The sequence below is a fragment of the Monodelphis domestica genome, chromosome 1 (assembly GCF_027887165.1).
Source record: "Monodelphis domestica isolate mMonDom1 chromosome 1, mMonDom1.pri, whole genome shotgun sequence".
Taxonomy (NCBI): Eukaryota; Metazoa; Chordata; class Mammalia; order Didelphimorphia; family Didelphidae; genus Monodelphis; species Monodelphis domestica.
This window is the reverse complement of record NC_077227.1, coordinates 618,847,828-618,872,396: the sequence shown is the minus strand read 5'-3', so window position 1 is coordinate 618,872,396 and position 24,569 is coordinate 618,847,828. Positions and strand designations below refer to the sequence as shown.

The window sequence follows — 24,569 nt, the reverse complement described above, 5'->3', positions numbered from 1 at the left end:
GAAATAAATAAGCAGAACTAGGCAGTTGGAACCTGTTAGGATGAAAGCAATTATAATTTTTTATAATGGTGAATTCTAGAAAATACAAATCACTTTAATCAGTGTTTAAAGACTAGTTTCATAGATTACTTCTTGTTGACAGGCAGACTATGTAGAGATAGAAAAAAATACTCTGTTACTACAATGGAGCACAGTGATATCTTTGTAGTAACTATTTGTATGAATAATTAATGCTACTTCTATTTTCTGACAATGTCCAATTTCTCCCTATTGACATTGGGCTAAAAGTCAAAAAGATCTGGCTTTGAATCCTTCCCTTGTCACTTACTATATTACTATTAGTATGTACTATTGGTATGCTGTGTGATGAAGTTTCCCTTGAAAGAATAGGAGAACAGCTTGCTATTGGTTGGTCAAAAGACTGATTATATCCCTGCTGGCCTTTAAAAAGCTAGCTTGACAGCTCTAGAAACAGTTTTAGTCAGGAAATATATGGAGAAGAAGAATCCAGATTATGTGAAGTGAAAAGTCTTTGCCTTTTCTCTTATGCCTCAATCAGATGGTCACAGGAGGCAAATTTCTTTCCCTTCCTCTATTGCCATTGTACTTTGTATCTGATTTACATGTCTTGGGCACTGTACCAAACAGAGAACAATTCCGTTTAATAAGAGAAATAGCAGAGGCAGCTCCAAGGAATCTAAGCCCAGGCAGCAGAGAAGAGAGTCAACTATTGATTCAAGAGAAAATGGATATGCCCAGTGATTCTAAGTAAGCAATTTAACTAGGAAGGAGAAATATTGTGGGGCTACTATAAAAAAGAATTTATACTGTGACATAATGGTACTAGAAGCATGGGTTACCATGGCCATATGTTTTTCCTATATCTGTCCCATCCTACCAGTGAATTAATCTATGTACTTGTTCTTCCTACAAGTACATTTGGGGAAGAATACATCCTAAGTTTACAGGGAGAATACTTTATAACTACTATTCCTAATATGCTATCTGAACAAATGTTTTTTTTTTTTCTGTTATCTAATTGTATATCTGAGCTGAATTTCGAAGATAATGGTCCTGGTATGTTTTCATGAGCTCTAGTTTTAGGACCCCGGATTCACAGACTTCTTTTGATCATAAAAGAGCAGTGATTGCCTCCTGGGAACTAAATTCTGCAATGCCACTTGTTTAAGACAAGGTGGGGTTATAACACCAGAATATATAAATGTCAGCTATTATTATGTTAATTAAAATGGGAAATAATAGTTTCTGTCAATATCCTAAGAGTGTATGGTGAAAGGTACCACAAATAGCAACTAGTGTTTCATCATGGACCTTATTTTGCAATAAAGCTTATAATTTCTAGAGCTTTTTGAATCAGCAGCTCTCTTATATTAGTCATATGTTCTTTTTCAGGAAACTTGTAATGATAATACAGTTGCATACAGTAAATAACCAGGTAGCTAAAGAGCTATTTATTTATTGGAAAACATTCTCTAAAATTTTACTCTGACCTTGCTTATCAGATTACACAAATTCCATGAGAAAAACTATATCTTCTAGAGGATTTGTCAGAAAAAATTCTGTTTAATGGTCATCCATAGATCTTTCAAAAAAGGCAATATAATGAGCACATTATAAGTCATACTGGTCATTATCCATTTAGATCAGCCTCCCCAAAAATAGATAATGCTGTTTGAAGTATTCACAAACTTTACATGCCCCATAATATCTTTTTTTCAAGATTAAACATTTACATTCTCACAGGGCCCTAATGATTTTAGTTAAAAATGGGAAGGCATGGTAAAACTGAAAGAAAATTTTGATTGTTTAATTTACCATAGTGATTAATGCCTACTATGACTAAGATTACTGTGTATTCAGAATAAACAAAAACTAAACTTTTCCTACTCTCAAGAAATTTAGCATATTAATAAACAAGTAAATACAAAATATATAGAAAGTAAAACTTTAAATATTACATAGAGGGTAGGAGAATTCTAAAAACCTTGAGGAGAAAGGAATCATTAAAAGTCTTATTTAGGATAAGTTGCCAATTCTGAAAAGTGAAAATAGACATGTGTTCTTCATGTAAGAAGTGAGAAGAGGGAACATTCTGGGCAAGAGATATTCCTGAATGTTTAGTTCATTTTAGGTTCAAAATTCCCTATGTTCTTTTCATTGACAAAGCTGCCTATTGTAACAGTTCCTCTTATTCTACACTTTATTGACTTTTTCACTTATAAGAAGTAAATTTGTTCATTTTATGAACTTGGTTTATTATTTGAAGAGAAATAAGTGTGAAACATTTATTCATTAATTTATAGTGACTGATTTTAGTTTTGCATTGACTAAATCCTTAAAATAATCTTTCTAATTTGATATTTTTCTCTCCCTGGTAATTGAAAGGGAATTGTATTTCTGTGGGAAATGAATAAAAATATAATTATCCAGTAAATATTTTCAAAGACAATATGGAGAAAATATTTTAAGTCTCTAGAAGCTCTGGTATCAATATTATTATAAAGTCTGTAGTCACTTTGTTCTAATCAACCTTTATCTGTTTGAATACATGGCAAATATAGTGACAAGTAAACATGTCTGATAAGTTTGATTGAGAATATAATTGTTTCTTGAATTACTGATTCTCAAAAGACCATCAGACTGTTGTGATAAATTTGGAATCCTAAGGTTAGGAAGGACCTTTGAGGGAATCAATCTATCCTGAGTATATTGCTGAATTCAATTAAGTCTACTTAATCCTTTTTTCATCATCCCTAGAAGATAAAGTAAAAATATTATATCTGAGAAGGTGATTTGACAACCTTTCTTCTCATTGATCTGTCAGATACAGATTTAGTTTGAGAAATATGTGGTTACTCAGTTACTATTTGAATTAAAATAATAATAATTTAATCATATGTCATCAAATAAAATAATATATAGTATATCTTTTAAAAAACTCTAAAAATTAATGCTAATTGGTAAAATGGATGTAATGGAAAGAAACTAAGTCTATAGTGAAGTTCCATGTCATAGTTCAGGTGCCACTAGTGACAAACATTACTATCCCCTGAAGTATTAACAAATTTAATTGTTTTCATATCAAATATATCCTTAATAATTATAGTGATGATGGTGATGATGATGATGATGATATCTACCATTTAGATAGTACTTTAAAGACCGTGGAACACTTACATATACTTATGTTAGTTCTAACTATGTAGAATTGGTGGCTTTGATGGAGTAGGACTACAAATGAAAAATTTGAAAAATTGAAATTTGAAAAAATTGAAAAAATGAAAAGCTAGGCTTAGGTTACTATTTTCATAAAGTACAGGAAAAGTGAACCTTTTAGAGGCCCTCAAATAGGAAGAGTAATGTCTTGAACAAGAAATGGGAGTAGTAAGAGGAGTCTTTTTTCAAAACCATTCCCAGTGGTGGTTGTAAATGACTGAATGAACAAATGAATGACCATTTATAAAGTAATTACTATGTGCTAAGTGCTGGGGATATATATATATATATATATATATATATATATATATATATATATATATATATATATAAATGCAGAGACAACTTCTTCCCTCAAGCATCTTACATTATAATATGGAAGATAATGCAGAAAAGAGTTGTCATCAGGACAAGGTATTTTAAGAGAAGGAGTTGTGTGAGATATCATTTGATACTTTAGGTAAATTTAATCTTTGTGAAAGGTGATTTTTTTCCTTTGAAAGGTATACCTGTATCCATGTGATCACAGATTCATTTGGAATATGAGAGAAAGGTATTACACAACTTTTCTGAATTACCCATTTCAACATAAAATGAAGTTCAGTATACAGGACAGTCCACTCCTCATTAATAGGTTCTCTAAATAAAGAATTAAGGAAAAATATTATTGGATATACCCCAATATTTTAGATACTAGTAATTATCTGAGTTTTATTATTTTTCTCTGTTGGCAAAGAAGTACAGCTGAGAAAGCAGACCTTTTTTAAATAATTGTTCTATAAAACTTACTATCCTAAATCTTCTATAGGGTGATTTTACTTAACAAACCTTCTATGGAGAGGGATCATTTTTATTTCTTATACTTTTACTAATAGTAGTTTTACTTTTCTTTTTTTTTCCTCATGACCAATTGGTTTGAGGTTCTGATGGATGGCCCTAGCAGAGGAAATATGATGTAATGAAAATGATATATTAAATTGTCCAATTAATAAATGTTTATTTAAAACTTGCTATGTGTAGGCCCTATTAAAGGCCCTAGGAATACAAAGATTAAAAAAGAAATTCTCTGCTCTCAAGGTGCTTAGATACTTTATAGGGTGATAATAAATACAGATATAGTTATCTAAAAAATAAATATGAAGTAATTTGCAGAGGGAAGGTATTCACCTTGAGATTGTCAGGAAAGGCATCATGAAGAATGTAATATTTGAGCTTAGCTTTGTGAGAAACTCAGAGATTTGGAGAGATAAAGATGAGGAGGAAGCCCATTTCTGACATAGAGGAATTTTAACTAGGCCAGTTTGGATGGATTATAGAGTGAGTGAAGACAAGTAATGTGTAAAATGACTAGGGAGCTAAGGTGTAATCAAGTTGTAAAAAGCTTTAAGTTTGAGATGGAGTTTCTACTTAATGATAAAGAAATAGGGAGTCATTGGAAGGGGAAGGAGAAGGAAATAAGCATTTATTAAGGATCTACTATGTGCCAGGCATTATGCTAAGCATTTTACACATATTATCCAATTTGCTCCTTACCACCATCTTGTGAAATACTTCCATTTTTAAAACTGTGGAAACTGAGGCAAAAAGATTAAGTGATTTGCCTATGGGCATAAAGCTAATTAATGTCTGCCCTCAGATCTCAGTTTAAATATTTCAGACTTTAGGCTAAGTGTTACCTAGCTGCTTCTATATTGGAGAGGGTAAGAATCATAGGCAGAACTATATTTTTGGAAAATCACTTTGGCAGCTACATGGAGAATGCATCACAATGGTGAAATACGTGAGACAGGGGGATCACATTACTATCCAAATGAGAGATAATGAAATAATGAGACCCTGAATTAGAGTGGTGACTGAGAGGGCGGAAAGATTGAAGGGATGATGAATAGGTAGTTATAACCCAATTTTAATATATTTTGTAAGAGTGTGAGCAGTTACTGATCCTCCTATAGCACTTATCTTGAGTGACCATAAGGATGATAGGAAAAAAAAATAGATGTTTGGCAGAGAAATAGGTTTGAGAGCAGAAATGGTGCATTTTATTTTGAATATGTGGAATTTGAGATGTCTAAAGAACATATATTTGAAATATATAGTAGAGAGTTGATGATATAGGACTGGAATTCAAGGCAGTGACAAGAACTAGTTATAATACTGGGAGTTATAAATAGGGAGATGGTAATTAAACTAAATGGTTCTGATTGAAAATATATAAAGGAAAGAGAGCCCAGGAACTTTAGGATATTACAACAGGTTAATGAGTTTTTCATGGATGAAGCTCCCACAAAGGGATATTGAGGTGTGACTAAACAGCTAAGAGAAGATCTCCATGGTAATAGTGTCATGAAAACTCATGGAGGAGACTGTAAAGAGGAAGGTAGGGTGATCACCAATGTTGAATGCTTTAAAGAGATTAAGAAAAGTGAGGACTGAAAAAAGTTGGTTTTGGCAAAGAAGAGAACACTGGCTTTTTATTAATAGCAGTTTCAGTTGAGTGATGATATTAGAAGCCCAATCAGAGAGGGTTGGGAAGTGAATAAAGACACATAAAATTGAGGCAGAACCTGTACATAACATTTTCTAGGAATTTAGTTGAAAAAGATATGTAGAAGAATAGCTTGACGAGTTAGTTGGGAGATTATTTTAAGGATGCAGATCACCCACCAGGAAGGACTGAAAAGATTGTCTTGCTGGAATGATGACCCATTTGAGATTTAGTAATGTAAATTTTCTGTAGATCTAGTCAATAAGATTGCACATCATTCTTCTGTATTTATAGCATATGAGTAGAAGCAGAATTTCAGTTCTGCTACCTACCACCAAGTAACCATTCTAGGCCTCAGTTTCCTCATTTATTCATCTGCACAGGTTCTTTCAAGCTATGAAATCTGAGTTGAGGTTACTCCCTGAGTCAAGATATTCCAAGTTAGGCATGTCTTCAAGGCTTTATGTCCAAGTTCAGCCAATTTTTGGTAGAGTTCTATGTCTAGATTAGCTTAATGCCAAATCCTCCTCAGATAGATACTTTTAGCAGCTTGCAGATTATTCTGGGAAAGAGAAATTGCCAGTGACCAAAACTAATTGAGCACCTCAAACTACTATTCATTCATAATAAATAAGTAGGTAAACTTATATCTGGTTATATTTATCTCTAGTTTTCCTCAACTTGAATGTAATCTCCTTATGAGAAGAAACATGAATTTTTTCTTATTATAATGATTGGCTCATAGGTATCATTTAAAAATGATTTACATTCTATTTAATTCCATCTTTAAACAGTATCATATATATTCCATTAGAGTGTAGTCCAGACATTTTCACTTCTAAGTATTTTCTGTTCTCATATTTCCTGCACAGTCCATGTTTTTATGGGGAAGATCAAAATTAAAGCCTGCCACTTCCTCAGTATTTACATATGTCCCTTCTTCTGAGGCCTATATTGCTGAAGAAATAGAAATCCGTGTTAACTTTTGACATTTTTATTACAGCAGTAACAAGCCATCTAAGTTTTCCTTGAAGGCATCAAGTGAGGGAAAACCAAACCTAGTCCTTTAAAACAATTCATTCTTTTCTGGAAAGTTTTAATTTTAATTTAGTTTTTAAGAAGTGTCATTTTTAATACTCAGTTTATATATTCCTCTCTTTCACTTTCATACTTTCCTCCTACTTCTTTTTTTTTAAGCCCTTACCTTCCATCTTGGAGTCACTACTGTGTATTGGCTCCAAGGCAGAAGTGTGGTAAGGGCTAGGCAATGGGGGTTAAGTGACTTGCCCAGGGTCACAGATCTGGGAAGTGTCTGAGGCCAGATTTGAACCTAGGACCTCCAGTCTCTAGGCCTGATCCTCAATCCACTGAGCCACCCAGCTGCCCCCTTTCCTCCTACTTCTGTCCTTTGGTAATAAGTAGAATGAATCTAATCCTTCTTCCACAGGCAATGACGCAAAACTAAGAGAAAGAACTAACATATTGTATGACATACTTAGGATACAAAAAGTATTGGAAAGCCTAGAATATGAAAATAAATGTAATACTTCACTATATGTTTCTCTCTTGAAATATGTTAACTTTAAATTATTCCTACAAATCTTATTTTCAAAGTCAAGTTTCTTCAATTGAGTTTTCTTAAAATTTTTTTCTTTAAAATTCTCTTTTACCTCTGTATTTTGGTCCTTCAACTCAGATATTATTTTTTCAAAATCTTTGTAGTTTTGATGAATTACTTTGTCATATACTCTAAATTGTCTAATCTCTTATTTGTTTAGTTGATTATTTTTAGAGCTTTAATTTCTTCCCAAAGCTTTGCTTGAAGATTTTTAATCTTCCTTTCTTTACTTTTATGTATTTTATTTCTTTCTTGAATCATTATAGAGTTTCCTGCTTTTTTGAGCTGTCTTTGGAAATTTTTGTTCTCTATTTCATTTAACATATTCTAGTAACTACATTTTACTATATATATTATTATTTATTAGATTATGTCCTTTTCTAAGTTGTTTTTTAGTTTTCACTTTGTGTATCATTAGGCTATTAATTTGGACATTATATATATAATATACATATTATATATATATATATATATATACCTGTGCCATATATATATATATATATATATATATATATATATATATATTCCCCCCTCTGGACTTTCTTGCTTTCCTGCCTTTTTCTTTCTTTTTCCAGGTAAAATTTTGAATCAATCACCTTCAGTATTCAGTGCCTCTTCTGTCAACTGTTGCTAGTTTCCTTTCATCTTGATTACTGGTGTTAGGAGGCGTTAATGATTTTCACTCGTGTTGGTGGTATGGGCATCAACTGAATCACTTTGGAAATTTCAAAGGGATACATCAAGTGGAATCAATGCATTCTTTTTACCTTGTTGAGGTAGTCTCTTTACTCTTGCCCACTTTGTAAACTTGATTCCATTTATCCCTTTACCTTTTCTGTTGCCAGCTTTTTTTTTATCAAGTTGGACAAATTCTTTGTACTACCAAGTCCTCTTCTCATAACCCAGTGATGGCGAACCTATGGCATAGATATCAAAGAAAACATGCAGATCACTCTCTGTGGGAATATGTACTGCCCTCCCCCACTTCCTCCAAAGTTTGTTACTCAAAAGGCAAAGGGACTCAGGCAGAGCTGCTCCCTTCCCTCTATCCATTGGTATTGACAACATTTCTTCACATCAATCACCCCTCTGTCCAGCAATCTAATGGGAGTACACAGGGCTAAGGTGTGTGGCTCATAGTAGGAAGAGATGGAGGGGAACAGAGCACTTGGGATGCTCTGTTCTTCCTCTCTACACTCACTGAAGACATTCCTCACTTCACCCACCCCTCCACCCAGCAGCCCAATGAGAGTACATTCTCTAATCCCCTGTGTGGGGCAAAGGGGAGAAGGGTACTTCCATCACTCTGTGGTAGGGTGGGGCAGAGCATATAGTCTCTAAAAAGTTCACCATCATTGCTATAACCTATATACACTAATTCAGGAGTGGAGGGATGATATGAGATCACTGCTTAGAGGGCACAGGATAAAAGTAATTGTTACTAGGCTGGAAAGGTTGAGCAAGTAAAAGCTGTCACATTCTATATATTATTGAAAAATGCCTGATAGAGTTATTGGTCCCTTACTTTATTTCCACAGGCACATTTTGTGAGATTTTAATTTTTTTCCCTTTTAATCATATAAATAGGTACATTTCTTATACTGTTGAGTTGTTGGTGTTAGAAGTTTGATTGAGATGAAATTATTCATTTCTTCTTACAAGAAGTCTCTGGAAAAATTACAAAGAGGAAAATTAATAGAATTAAATGTAATATTTTTATACTTGACTTGAAAAAATCAGTTTCAAAAATATAAATGGTAGAGCTCTACCCATTCACCAAGTCCAGTGTTATTTTAGCTCCCAATAAAAAGCATAGAATGCATTTCTTTTTATTTAATGTCTTGAGTTTATTAATCATATTATATAAATATTTCATAATATTAAATTAAGTGATATACAGTACTTAAGAAATACTATAGGAGGCTATGAAGTGGTATGACATGAACAAAGACTTCATTTTTGTTTTTACTTCAAAATTTTAAGAAATTAAAGATAAAATACTTTGAAGAGATGATTTACTGACATAAATATCAACCTCCCTCAACTTAGGAGAGAATCTTTAATCATCCCTATGCCTGAAATATCCATTTCCTTCCATCCAGTATATGGTTATGAATCTCTCCAAATTTGGCTAATTTTGTCTTTGGACAACACACATAGTTAGTATGAACTAAATGTGTTGCACCTGGCAACGCTTGCCCCTGTCTAGTATGACCTTCTACAATCCACAATCTACTCCATATGAAGAAAATTTAGTAGAATTGGGGGGAGGGGACCTTTTGTTTTTGATATTTAAAAAAAATTTCTTCAAAATTCAATAAACCTTATACTTTTAATGTCAAAAATTCTTACTTTGAAATGTCTTGAGGTTGTAAAGTTTACATTATTTGAAATTATCAGTATTATACTTTTACTTAATTGTCTAAATAGCATTATGTGAAAAATGAAAATATTGAAGATTAATTTGGCTAAAAAAGGTGATTCTAGAGGTTTAAAAGTATACCTAATTTTCGAAAAACAGTACTCATTTGGGGAAAAGGAGAAAATGTGTCTAAATGTACATATTTATATAAATATATAATTATTGTATATTAATATATATATAATTTACTCAATTGCAGTATTTTCTTGCATTATCATGATTTGAATTGGTTGTATTTACTGTGATTATTTTTTTTAACAGCAAATGCCAGCCTTCTTGGAGGAGGAGGGGGTAAGTCTGACATCATTGAACTCAGAATAGATTCACAATAAACCAAATCCAAAAGATTTAGTCACTTCTGGGATCATTTTAGCAAAATCAATTTGACTATAGTCATTATCTACAAAATGATAACATTATATAAAATAACTTATAGTTTTAAAATGTGATTTTTTTCATTTTATTTTTCACTACTTTCTAAAACTTTGAGATATAAATTTTCCTATTAAACTTATTTTTTCTTTTGGCATAAGGTATAACAGCTACAAAGTAATGAGACAGAAATATTTAAGTAGATGTCACTTTAATATAAATTGAAGAACAACAATATGTTTGGATGTTATTATTTATAAAAATGTTATTCTTCTGTTTTTTTCTGTTCCTTGTAGCATCTAGCTTACCACGACAGTCAACTAATATGAAAAATGAAATATAAATTAGTATTGGTATATTTCTTATTGTATACACCTCTCTAGAGGAAAATAGGAAGGGAGAGATCAATGGAAGATAAGGAAGAAAGAAATTTCCATGCTAGAAATTCCATGTTAATAAAGCAATTCTTGCTTTATCTTAGTTAGAGATTAAAACATTAAATAATTACAGATTTTATAGGCTTATGAATGAAGTCTTAAGAATAAGGGCCCATTTAGCTTCACTTGCAAGCTAAGCTCTACCTCAACCTGTGCATCAATCTAGGTTCTAAGAAGTAGAATTATAAAGATCCATAAGCAAGTGCCCAACATCAAATGAGTTTTACAAATATTGTGCTCTAGTTCATCATGTTGGATTTAAATTTGTTACTTGTGACTAAGCCTCAATTTTATAGTCTAGTTCCAATAACTGTTTTTGTGTTTTAATTCTAAATTCATGATGTAGTTTCATTTTTAGTAGCTTAGTTCTTCAAGGAAAGGGATCCTATTTAACTTCTAGTTAACCATCCTAGAGTCCTGAGTTTGTTAGATACTTTGGCTTTTGTTACCTTCTTTCAGATCTCTTTAATACCACATTTTGTTTTCTTATTGGCACACCACCCATTTCACCTATACTTAGAGATCCTTCCTATTAAATGATTACCTTTCTAAATTATTAATGCTTTCTGCTGAAACTCCAGTGGACATGTAAATTCCCTGGGAGCTTGTCTAACTCACAATGCCAATGGCTGTGAAATGTAATAAAAGAAAATTATGTTTCTATAGCACCGTGTGATATCAATGAAAACATGTAGAAATCTGTTATTATTTTCAAATAAATATTAAGTAGTGATATATATATATATATATATCAAGTTTTTGATTCATGTATGCTCCCTAGGTATTTAATTAGAAGCTTCTGGATTATTATTATAACTAATATTATTTTCAAAATAAAATACAAATTTACTTACATAAAAAGGGAAACACATTGTCTACTTAAGACTATCATAGATTTCCAAGAAGATGAAGTGAAAAGGAAGTTTGGTTTCTTATTATTTCCCTCTATAGTAACAAAAGAAACATTGGAAAGAAACAAAAAAATTAGTTATTGTGTCAATAAAATCAAAATTCAACATAAAATTAGCCAAAGAACTAAGAACAGAATACAAGAAAAAGTTATATAAAAACAATTTTAGAAGTAGTCAGAAACAACCAAAAATATAAAGAAATCTAATTAAAAGGACAAAAGACACTCTCAAGGAATTAAAAGAAGAGCTGAAATGATCTTTTAAAAAAGAATGAGAAAAGGGGTCATCTGAATGGCTCAGTGGATTGAGAGCCAGGCATAGAGACAGGAGATCATAGGTTCAAATCAGCTTCAGATACTTCCTAGACATGTGACCCTGGGCAAGTCACTTAACTCCCATTGCTTAGCCCTTACTACTCTTGTGCCTTGAATCCAATACATAGCATTGATTCTAAGATGAAATGTAAGGGCTCTTTTAAAAAAAATATAAAGAATGAAAAAGAGAACTGCATAAAGCCAAAACATCTTAGGAATATTATTTCATAAATCTGAATGTTAATTAAAATGGTTTGAACATTTCTGGGTTAACATAGCTACAGTGTAGCTTACTGCCTACCAAATAGACTACCTCAAAGCAAACAAATTCAAATGAATGAAGGGAATCCACAGTAGGTCACAGTATTGAAGGTACATGGAATTTGGCCATTTCTACACTATAAGGGGGTGAAATAGCTCGCACCAAAACACGAGTTGATCAACCCTCCCCCACCCTACCTACAGAGCCAGAGTCAGAGCCAGCCTGCTGGAATCAGTGACCTAGCAAGGGACACCTCTAGGTCCTTGGCAGCTGACTAAAAACCCCAGCAAATTACCCCTGAGTGCACCTAGACTTGAGACACAAGCAGGCTGAAGAGTGCTGACCTTGGGCTTAGAGATAGTGCAGAGAGGGGTGGCACACATTAGAAGCCTCAGAGACTCAAGAGGTGGCCTCAGGCAAAAACCAAGCTCTTTAGCTCCATACACAGAGAGCCTTCCCTCATCAATCAGACTTCTAACTGGAAAGGAATGGAAAAACAAGCTGAGTAATGGTAAGCAATATCCAGAACATACAGCCTCCAAACACTGAGAAGAATAAGAAGTCATTTTACTCTGGATAATTTTTATGGTGAAAAAATCCAGACTACAGAGGAAACATTAGAGGACAACAAACAAGTGAACACATCCACACCTTCAAAAAAATGGAAATTGGCCAAAACCTTTTGAAGAATTTAAATCTGAGATTTTGAAAATTATGTAAGCATTATGGCAAGAAAAGTGGAAAATAGTTCAAAAAGAAAATAAGAGTAAAATAGACTGGAAATCCCACCTGGAGAAAAAAGCCCAGAAATCAAATAAAATGATAAATAAATTGGAGACCAACATTAAAGAGCTAGAAGCCATTAAAATCAGGACAGACTAAATGAAAAGGAAAACAAAAGATTATCACAGAAAACCAGGCTATAAAGACCAGAATTGGGCAACTGGGAGCCAATGATCTCCCAAAACAGCGAGAATAAATAAAGCAAACTCAAAAGACTAACAAAAAAGAACAAAACATGAAATATCTCATTGACAAGATGATGGACAATGAAAACTGGTCTAGAAGAGATAATTTGAGAATCACTGGTCTACCTGAAAAAACAGAAATAAACAGAAATCTTGACATCATACTACAAGAAATTATCCAAGAAAATTGCCCTGAAGTTCTTGAACAACAGGACAAAATAGACATTGAAAGAGTGCATACGAAACCCTCTACACTAAATCCTAAAAACACAACTGCCAGTAATGTAACTGCCAAATTCAAGAAATTTTGAGCTAAGGGGAAAATTATACAAGAAGCCAGAAAGAGACAATTCAGATATCAAGGAGCACCAATCAGGATTGCACAAAACCTGGCAGCTTCCACACTGAAGGACCACAAGGTTTGGATTATGATATTCAGAAAGGTAAGAGAATTGGGTCTTCAACAAAGGATCACCTATCCATCAAAACTGACTATATACTTTCAGGGTAAAGTATGGGCATTCAACAAAATAGAAGATTTCCAAGTATGTAAAGAAAAGACCAGAAATAAGTGTAAAGTTTGATATCCAAAAACAAAGAGAAATAGAAACATGAAAAGGTAAATAAGAAAGAGAGGGAAAATGGGAAAATGTTTTTTTCATTCAAAATTTCTTCTTTCTGGGCTACAATTAGATAAAATTATTTATATTAAAATATGAGGAAAATGTTATTTGTAACTCTCAAAATTATATTCACTTTTATAGTAATCAGAAGAATCATCCACAGGAAGAGATTGGAGTAATAAGTGCTATAAGATGATATGAATAAAAAGAAAAAAAAGGAAAGGGGAATCAAAGATTGCACCAAGAGATACTTGAAGAAATAAAATAAATAGAATAATCTTTATCACACAAAGATATGCATGGGAAGAGGAGCGGAAAAATACTCTTATAAGAAGGAGAGGAAGAGAGAGATAATAGGTAATACTTAAACTTTACTCTCAGTGAAATCAATTCTGAGAAGGAAGAACATCTAAATCCATTGGGGTATTGAATTCTATATTATCCTACAGGGAAAGTGAGAAGGGAAAACTAAGGGGGGTAGGGGGAATGGAATACAAAAAGGGGGGTAGCAGGGGGTAGGGAACTTTAAAGACCTTAAAAAATAAGAAGGGAACAAAAATGAGGTGCCAGAAAGGGAAGCATATTGGTTCTTCAACCAAGGATCACCTATCCATCAAAACTGGCTGTATACTTCCAGGGTAAAGTATGGGCATTCAACATAATAGAAGATTTCAAAATATTTGTAAAGAAAAGATGAGAATTAATTGGCAAGTTTTATATCCAAACACAAAAATCAAGAGAAACATGAAGAGGTAAATGAGAAAGAGAGGGGAAAGATTTTTTTAAAGTGTTCTTCTATAAGGGCATCAATAATATCAAATTGTTCATATTCATATATGAAAAATATTATTTGTAACTTTCAAAAGTTATATTTAATATTATAGTATTAGAATAATTATCCACAGGTAGAGGTTGGGGTAATAAGTGGTCTAAGATGATATGCAAAAACTAAGAAAAAGGGGAGGGGGGAGAAGATGGCACCAAGAGAAACTTGAAGGAATAAGATAAATAGGATAATCTATATCACACAAAGAGGTACATGGGAAAGGGAGGGGAAGAATACTCTTATAAGAAGGAGAAGAAGAGAGTTCTAATAGGTTAATACTTAAACCTTACTCTCAGTTGAATCAGTTCTGAGAGAGAAGAGAATTTAGATCCACTGAGTTATCTAATTCTATCTTACCCTACAGGGAAAGCAAGAAGGGAAAAACTAAAGGGGGTATGGAGCAGGGAATACAAAAGGGGAAAGGAAGAGAGGGGTTGAGGGAATTTAATAGACCATAAAAAAATTATAAAATGGAGACCAAAAGATAGGGGGAAGAAAGGGAAGTAAATAAGAGTAGGGATTAGGGAGACTGGTTAAAAGCAAACTACTGTTTTTAAAAGAAATAACAAAAGAAGAAAGGGCAGAACTAGGAGAGGATATCAAAATATTGGAGAATACAGAGGTGGCAATCAAAACTCTGAATATGAATTGGATGAGCTCATCGATAAAATGAAAGCAAATAGCAGAGTGGATTAGAAACCAAAATCCTATCGTATGTTGTCTACAAGAAACACACATGAGCCAGATAGACACACAGGGTAAGGGTCAAAGGTAGGATCTTTGCTTCAAAATCTCTTTGCTTCAACCAAAAAAAAAGAAGGCAGGACTTTCAATCATTATATCTGACAAAACTAAAGAAAAATAGATCTGTTTAAAAGAGATAGGGAATGCAATCACATCCCGATAAAAGGCAGTATAGACAATGAGAAAATATCAGTACTAAATATGTATGCACCAAATGGTATAAAATCCAGATTTTTAAAGGAAAAATTAGTGGAGTTGAAGTAGCAAATAGCTAATAAAACTATAGTAGTGGGAGACCTGAAACTTCCTTTATTATAGATAAATCAAATCAAAAAATAAACAAGAAAGAGGTAAGATATGTGAATGAAATCCTAGAAAAATTAGATTTGATAGATGTGTGGAGAAACATAAATAGGGACAAAAAGGACAACACCTTTTCAGCAGCACATGGTACATTCACAAAGATTAACTATGTACTACGTCATAAAAACAATGCAAACAAATGCAAAAGAACAGAAATAATAAATGCAACCTTTTTCAGATCATAATGCAATAAAAAGAATTATTAGTAAGGGTACATGGAGAGGCAGATCAAAAATTAATTAGAAATTAATATGATTCTCCAAAGTTGATAAGTTAAAGAACAAATCATAGAAACAATTAATAATTTCATTGAGGAAAATGACAATGATAACACTGATGAGACATCCTTTCAAAATATATGGCATGCAATCAAAGCAGTACTAAGAGGGAAGTGCATGTCCTTGAGTTCATATATTAATGAATTAGGGAGGGTAGAAGTCCATAAATTGGGCCTATGGGTAGCAAATTAAAAAACTAGAAAGCGAACAAATTAAAAATCCCCAGATGAAAACTAAACTAGAGATCCTAAAAATTAAAGGTGAAATTAATAAAATTGAATGTAAAAGAATTATTGAATTCATAAATAAGACTAGAACCTGGTATTTTGAAAAAAACAAATAATATTTACAGAGTACTGGTCAATCTAATAAAAAAAGGAAAGCAGAAAACCAAATTAACAGTATCAAAGATGAAAAGGGAAACTTCACCTCTAATGAAGAGGAAATTAAGACAATCATCAAAAATTCTTTTGCCCAATTATATGGCAATAAATGTCAATCTAGGCAATATGGATGAATATTTACAAAAATATAAATTGCCTAGATTAACAGAAGAAATAGAATACTTAAATAATCCCATATCAGAGAAAGAAATTAAACATTAAAGAATTCCCTAAGAAAAAAATCCCCAGGGCCTGATGGATTCACAAGTCAATTCTATCAAGCATTCAAAGAACAACTAATCCCACTATTATACAAACTATTTGACAGAATAAGCAAAGGAGTTCTACCAAATTCCTTTTATGACACAAATATGATACTGATTGCAAAGCCAGTCAGGACAAAAACTAAGTATTAGTTCCAATGCAGGAGAGCTAATTTTATATATTTTCACTTAGGATATTGTGTAACATATAATTTTTCATCTAGATTCAGTTAAGTAAAACTAAGTAGACATCCAGAAACAGATGTAGTACATAGAGAACATGTTTCTAGATTAAGAAAATGATGAAAGGTATGAAGAGGTTACATAGAGAAAACACCCTATTCAAACCTTCTGAGATAGAAGAGGCTCACCAATCTCTTGATGCAGTGAAGTAATTCATAGTATTGCAAAAAGCAAAAAAGAAACAAAAAAACTACCAAGAAAGGTCCCAGGGTCATTAATTGTTCCCCATTATTGTTTTATTATATTTGCTAAAATATTACTGTTTTAGGCTATTTGCTATGAAAATACTTGGTATATGTCTGTAGTTAAGAATGTCTATGTAGGCATTTATGTGACTCAGTGGACTGAGGACAATGCTAGAGATTGGAGGTTCTGGGTTCAAATGTAACCTCAGATATTTCCTAGCTATGTGACCTTGGGCAAATTACTTAACCCCCATTGCCTAACCCTTACCACTCTGCTGCCTTGGATTCCAGACAAGTATTAATTCTTAGACTGAAGATAAAAGTAAAAAAAATAAAGAACTCTGAACTTTAAGGCACCTATCAAATCCCTTTCAAAAGAATCAAACCATTTTGGGTCTGGAAGTCTAGATGAAGTCTGAAGTCTGTTGATACATAATTGCAATGAAAAGAAAGTAATGTAACTCAGTCTTGACCAAAGTGAAAGCAACTTCCTTGATGTCAGGTATTCTTGGAGGCTCATCTATTTGAGTTACTTATTAGAAGCTTTGAAGTGTTTATGAATATGTTAATGAAAATGTATAATGGTAACTGTGTAATAATTTACATTGATGACATATTCTGAATATTATTATAGTAATGTGTTGTTAAAATATAAATTGTGGTTGGACTCTGAATATATAATATAGGTGGTTGCCAGGAATTTAATTTCTAAATCCCCAAATGAATTACTAATGTAAATGGAATTTATGGTAGTTTAATATAATATTTACAATAGAAGGAAGATATTAAGGAATGAGAGAGACAGAGACAGAGAGAGAGACAGAGAGAGAGAGAGACAAAGAGAGAGAGAGAGAGAGAGAGAGAGACAGACAGAGAGAGAGACAGAGAGAGAGAGAGAGAGAGAGAAAACTGGCTTCTTCTGATACCAGTGCAAAGGATAATTTTAGCATTGTGACCTAAACTATATTAATTATTTGTCGCATTGGATATCCCAAATAAAAAAATACCCAAGTCAGCTGGAAATTCACGGTAATTTAATTAATATAGTGGAAAGAAATTAAGAAGAAGGAAGAAGGAAAGGGTGTAGAATTTCTCCCACCTGGCTTGTGCCAGGGGGAAGATTAAAGCCTTTAGGAAGGTAAGGTTTTGGAGAGTAAAAGAGGAAGGAATGAGTCTGAACTCCAAGAGGGCTCAGCCAAGATGCCTGAATATGAATTAGCTCAAGGGCAAAATGACCACCAAAACCTAGACAAATAGCTGCCACCATGCCAAGATGTCAGGAATGCTTTAACATGCTGCCAGCCAGAGTCACCTCTCCAGGGAAAAGCCCGAAGAGAGGAAGTGAAGTGCCCAAATAGATGGTTTTACATCACTTTCCTGCATCTCATCTATACCAATGTTAGCTTAGCTTGACTTAGGACAGCCCAGGTGTCTGTCAGCTTTTTCTGCACATGTCTGTTGAAGGCCATGTTCTTTGATACTTAATCCTTGAATATGGGTGCAGACATTCCTGACCTCTTTAAACTAAGTAGAATGGGGCAATGTAGAGTTCTCAAGACCTGATTCTGTTAGACAAAGTATCTCCATTGTTACAAATCAGGAAATAGCTAAATCAAATCTTATAAAGTACTGTCTGAGTAGGGTGGAGTAATTTTAAAATTCACACCAGTTAGAATCTCTAAGCCCCAGCCAGGGGAAGAGAGTCTCAAGAAGATGAGCCTTATCTGGAGGCTTCAAATCTCCAGAAAGGCAGGGTCACTTAGTCAGCTTTTCACTCACCAATGGTAATAGTCTAAAAGAAGTCTGGGTGTCTGTATTCTGGTCACTTCTCAAGGCTCTGTCTTCCAGTCCCTCCTCTGAGTAAGTGCTCAAATGAATGATCCAAATGTCTGAATCTGAATGATTGATGCTGAATCCGAATGAATCAATTCTGAATGATCTCCTTCTGCCTTTTGGTCCTCTATTTAAAGATCTTTTTTTCCTGTGTCACCTTCCCTAAATTTTCATGTCTACCAATCACAACAGATGTTTTTTCTCCAGGACTGCCCATTCTTTAGTTCTCACCTTCTCTGGTTAGATTATGTCTTTTTTGGGGGTTACTTAATACCTCTTTTGTTAAATTCACTTTTTGTAGTTACTTAACTTGTAGTTAAAATCTAAAAATAGAGTGCAGCTCACAATTCCACTTTCACTATAAAGGAAGAGCTAAGCAACTTCATTGTTGCAATCAGGAGATTACAATTTTATCTTCACAATAAAGAAAGAGCTAAGTACATTCATTGTTACAATAAGGAGATAGATAAATCCAATCTTCACAGTACCTAATGTGTAATAGAAAATATGGTAGGACATCAGGGTCTGGAAACTCAAAGATTGTATCCTCTGATTCCTGCAACCTGAGCCAAGGCCTCTTTTGTTGCTTAGGTACTTTTAAAAGAAATTAGTAAATAATTGTGGTAATTTAAGTTTAATAGACCCAAAGATCCAAGATGACCATTTGAAAAATCAGCTGGGGAAAGTAGAAAACAGTATAGCAAAAACTACACATAGACCAACACCTCTTTCCATATTCCACAGTTAAGTCAAAAATGGACATATGATTTAGAACTAAAGGGTGATGCCACAAACAAATTAGGGAAAAGCAAAATAGTTTATCTGTCAGTCCAATCAATAAGTAAATAATTGTCAATTTGTCAAAAAAAAAGTCAAAAAAAGGTCCAAACAAGATATAGAGAACATTTAGAAACCTAAAGGAGATAACTTTCATCACTTAAAGTTTCTGCACAAACCAAAGTAATGCAGCCAAGACTGAAAGGCATACAACAAAATGTGGGGGGGGAGGAATCTATAAAGCAAATCTCACTAACAAAAGCTTCATTTCTAATTATAAAAAGAACTGAATGAAATTTATAAGAATGCAAAGAATTTACCCATTGATAAATGGTCAAAAGATATGAATAGGCAATTCTCTTAAAGAAATTAAAACTATCTTTATTCACATGGGAAAATGCTCCAAATCACTTTTAATTAGGTAAATGCAAATTAAAACAAATCTGAGGTACTACTTTACCTCTGTCAGACTGGATAACATGATAAATAAGGAAAAGGATAAATGTTTGAATGGATGTGGAACAATCAGGACACTAATGCATGGCTGGTAGAATTTTGAATGATACAATCATTCTGAAGATTAATCTGGAACCATGGCCAAAGAGTCATGAAATGATGCATACTTTTTGGGCTCATTATCCCAAAGAAATTAAATATAGAGGGGAAAGAACTTACCACTTCAAAAATACTTTTAAAAACTTTTTGTGGTGGCAAAAGGAAGGAAACTGAAAAGATGCACATCAATTTTGGAATGGCAAAAAATGTCATGGTATATCATTGTAATTGAATATTATTGTGGCATAAAAATGATAAACAAGATGATAACAAAAAAAAACGTGGAGAGATTTATATGAAGGAGGCCAAATGAAGTGAGCAGAACAAAGAAAAGTTTTACACACTAACAGCAATAATGTAAAACAGTCAACTGTGAGTTACTTAACTATTATCAACAAAGTGAGGATGCCAGACAACTCCAAGTCTCATGGAGAAAAAAAAGAGATATCCACCTCTACAGAAGGAACAGAGAGAATCCAAATACAAAATGAAATACACCATTCTTTACTTTTTTTCATCCATGATTTTTTCTCTGGTATTAGCAATATGTGTCTTGATTCACAACATAATAAACACAAATATATATTATGTAATAATATGCAATGTATACATTATTACCTTCTTCTTGGGGAAAGCAATGAGAGGGAGTGAACATGGATCAACAAATGTCAGAAAAATATTAAAAATTATAAAAGATAAAAGACCAATAAAAATAATCATACTATACTAAATAAAAGGCCCAAATATATTAGTTTTATAGCTCTAGACAAGTCATTTAGCATCTGAACACATTAGTTTCATCATCTCTAAAGCAAAGATAATAACAGAACTTTCCTCAATGGGTAGTTGAATATTAAAATGATATGCGATGTCTAATGTATTTCTAAACTTAAAGAGATTCTTAAATGATAACTATAATCATAAAAATAACATTATTATTATTATACAACAAGCCCTGATGCTACTTAATTTTGAAGGGTAAGAAGTTTTTAGTGTGATTTAATTTCAAGAAGGAAGGTATTAGAGATAAATAATCATTTGGATCACTAAGGAGCTCTAATCTCCTTCAAAATATTATGAAAAGTTCTTTTGCTTCCAGAGCATGTTGTTGTAGTGGAGAAGGATACCAAGGAATTTAAGGAGAAGGATTTTTGTTAGACTAAGTATCTTCATTGTAAAAATCAGGAAATAGCTAAATCCAATCTTCACAATCCCCCCTGATGATCATTCTGAGACTAGTCTCCCCATTGATAATTTATCATAATTATTTTGTAGTCCTAAAGCACTTCTAATTACAGATGGGTACAATATTCAGTTTCTAAGAGGAAATAACAATAGTTAGATAAAAGATGGAAAAAGAAGAAAGACTGACAGCAAAACCAATGTTTGCTGAGCGCATTGACAAAAATCAATTAGGTGGCAGTCCCCTTTTGGCATAAGAGTATACATTCAAAGAAATATTCAATCAAACCTCAGTTCAATCAACCATACCCAAAGTTTGTTCTGGGTCTTCTTGATGTAGTGTAGGTTTTCTGGCATCTTTCTGCAACAGTTCATTCTCTGGATTTAGGAGTTAGCAAGCTTTTTCATTGAAGATTTTTTCTCAAACAAAAAACTTCAAAATCTTGGATTTTTATTAAAATGCAACCCCCCACCCATGATGTGGGTGTTAAAAAACATCCAGTTCAGCTAAGGGTGCAATATTGCGTTATGGGGTTGTATGAGTCAATTATCAAAAGAAAAGAAAAACAAAAAACAAACAAAAACCCCCCAAAATATAAAGAAAAAATGGAAGAAAGTTAAACTTTTGGGAGAAAGAAAAAATTCAAAATGAGAATAAAAATACCAAAATCTATGTATATAAAATGTTGCATAATCAAGAATATATTCGTAATAGGCCATTCTTTAGGGTTCAATAAATTTCTATCCCACAAGTCTGTAGGACAGAATGCAATAATATTTCACTTACCCATTTGTAGCCAAGTCTACAGGAAGTTGCCATACTATAAGAAGAAAAACAATTAGAATTTTATTTTGAGAGGTATGTGTTATTCCCTGGTCTGATTTTTGTCATTCTCAGGGATATAGGGAGCCAGGATGATAGTCAAACTTTGGTGCTTGTCTGAGAACTTCACAAAGAGTGTAGATACAAGGAAGTCCTACGACTTAACATATTTCAAGTATCGCAACCTTGAGTCTCACACCAGGTTTTTTTTTTTTGTTTGTTTGTTTGTTTGTTTTTTACCTGTGTGCTCTTTTTGGCACTATTCAGGTTAAGCCCCTGTTCCTTGTTTTTATCCCATTTCTTAGAGTCAGACGCAAACATTGATCACAGTCCCATAACATTTTATCAATTAATGGCAGGTTCCCACAATTTAAAGCTTTTGTTTATGCATTGATATTATAGCAAATATAAATATATATATATTTATATCTATATATATATCTATATATCTTAAATTTATATTACTACAGAAAAATAATATTAATCACATGTACCTTTAGTACAAGAAATGAGAAAAAAAGGGAAAAATCAAATATTCTAATCAAAATAAAAGAAAAGCAATAATAAAAATGAGGGGGAAAGAAAAAAAATCATGAATTCAATGTGTTCTCAAAAAAAAGCCAGCATCCACTTGAAAATGGATTATTATCTCCAATGCATGTGATAGGATACAGTTAATCAGACTCAACAGAAGATGCTCTCTTCACATATGAGCAATGAATCCAAGAGTCCTTCTCTCCAATCTTTATAGATGTTGGAGTAGTTAATAATATTTTGAATGGCCCTTCCCAGGAAGGCTGAGTTGCTCCAGTACACTGGAAATTCTTAATTTACACCTTGTCTCCTGGGTTCAGGTCATGAAGTAAAAAGTCTAGTGGTCCAGCATGTACTGCAGCTTCGGATTCATGGAGTTCACATAGTTTGTCCTGTAATTCCTATATATAGGAAGCAATAGTAGTATCTCCCCTAATAGTGATGTATATGCAGGAGAGAAAGTTTTATCCTGTATAGGTGGATATCTAAAAAGCATCTCAATTTTGAGATGTGTAGTTCTCCTCTAGGCCTGCTTCTAAGATAAAATAGAGCCAGAGGGAGAATTTCAGGCCATTTTAAATGTGTCTCAGTGCATAATTTGCCAATCATAGTTTTAAGTTCTTTGTTCTTTCTTTCAACTTGACCTGAGCTCTGGGGATGATATGGAACATTGAATTTGGGAGTTATCCCCAAGCAAGAATATATCTGATTTAGGACAGAATCAGTAAAATGACTTTCTCTATCTGAATCAATATGTGCTGGCAGGCCAAAGCGAGGAATAATTTCTTTTAAAAGCACCTTAGCAACAAAAGCCACTGTGGCTTGGTTTGCAGTTAATGCTTCCAGCCATCTAGTCAGTTGATCTACTATGACTAGATAAAATTTGTAATGTCCAGCCTTTGGCATTGTTATGAAATCTATCTGTAGATGCTGAAAAGGTGTGTAAGCCAGAGGATGCCCACCAAACACTTTGCCACAAAAGGCATTGTGGTTATATGCTTGTCAGGTAGAGCAGGCTATACACACTTTAGAGGCTATAGTAGTTATACAAGGGGCTATCCATACTATCTTATCAGAGTCAACAATTTCCTGGGTACAAAATTGATCATTTTATGAATAGAATGGCAAATTTGGTGATAGAAACTTCTAGGGAGCGGGGGTTTTCCTTCAGATGACACCCATACTTCATTAATCTGTTTTGCTTTGAATTTTTACTTCCATTTTTCCACTTCCTTTTCATTATAGGAAAGTGATAAATTTAAGTTATCAGTGGTTGTTAATGTTAAAATTAATTCAGGTCCTTCTATGACTGCTAGCTTTGAAGTGGCATCTGCTCAATCATTTCCCCTAGACACAAGGTCAGTGCCACCTGTATGGGCAGAGTAATGAACTACAGCTAGGGCTTCAGGCAGCTGGAGAGCAGAATGAACTTCATTAATAATTTCTGCATTGGCTATAGATTTTCCAGCTGAGGTTAACAATCCTCTCTGGAGCTATAGCATCTCAACTGAATGACAAAAGCCAAAAGCATATCTAGAATCCTTATAAATTGTTGCCTTTTTATCCTTGGCAATTATAAAGGCATGTTTCAGAGCTATGAGTTCTGCCCTTTGAGCACTAATATTAGAGGGCAGTGAAGCTACTCAGTGGCAAATTCTGTGACTACAGCAGCTCCATTGTAATGTATGTCATCCCTCATAAAAGAGGAACCATCAGTAAATAAGACCAAATCTGGATTTTCTAAGGGAGTGTCCAAGAGATTATCTCCAGGCTTTTCTGCCATGGACACTAAGTGTATCACAATTGTGTATTGGTTCTCCTGAAGTTAGTAAATCTGGATGCAATGTGGCAGGGTTAAGGGTTGTACAGCATTTCAAGGTAATGTTTTCACTATTTAACAAGGTTATTTCATACCTTATAATTTGCTTATC

At 33.2% G+C, this 24,569-nt stretch overlaps 1 protein-coding gene across 1 annotated transcript in view; it reads left to right on the top strand.

Annotated features, from left to right (window-relative positions):
* Positions 1–24,569, top strand: part of MACROD2 (mono-ADP ribosylhydrolase 2) — a 2,426,984-nt gene that overhangs the window by 477,095 nt on the left and 1,925,320 nt on the right. The window contains exon 4 of the mRNA XM_007476657.3: positions 10,024–10,053. Coding sequence (XP_007476719.1) covers positions 10,024–10,053 — 30 coding nt within the window. The remainder of the gene's footprint in view (positions 1–10,023; positions 10,054–24,569) is intronic.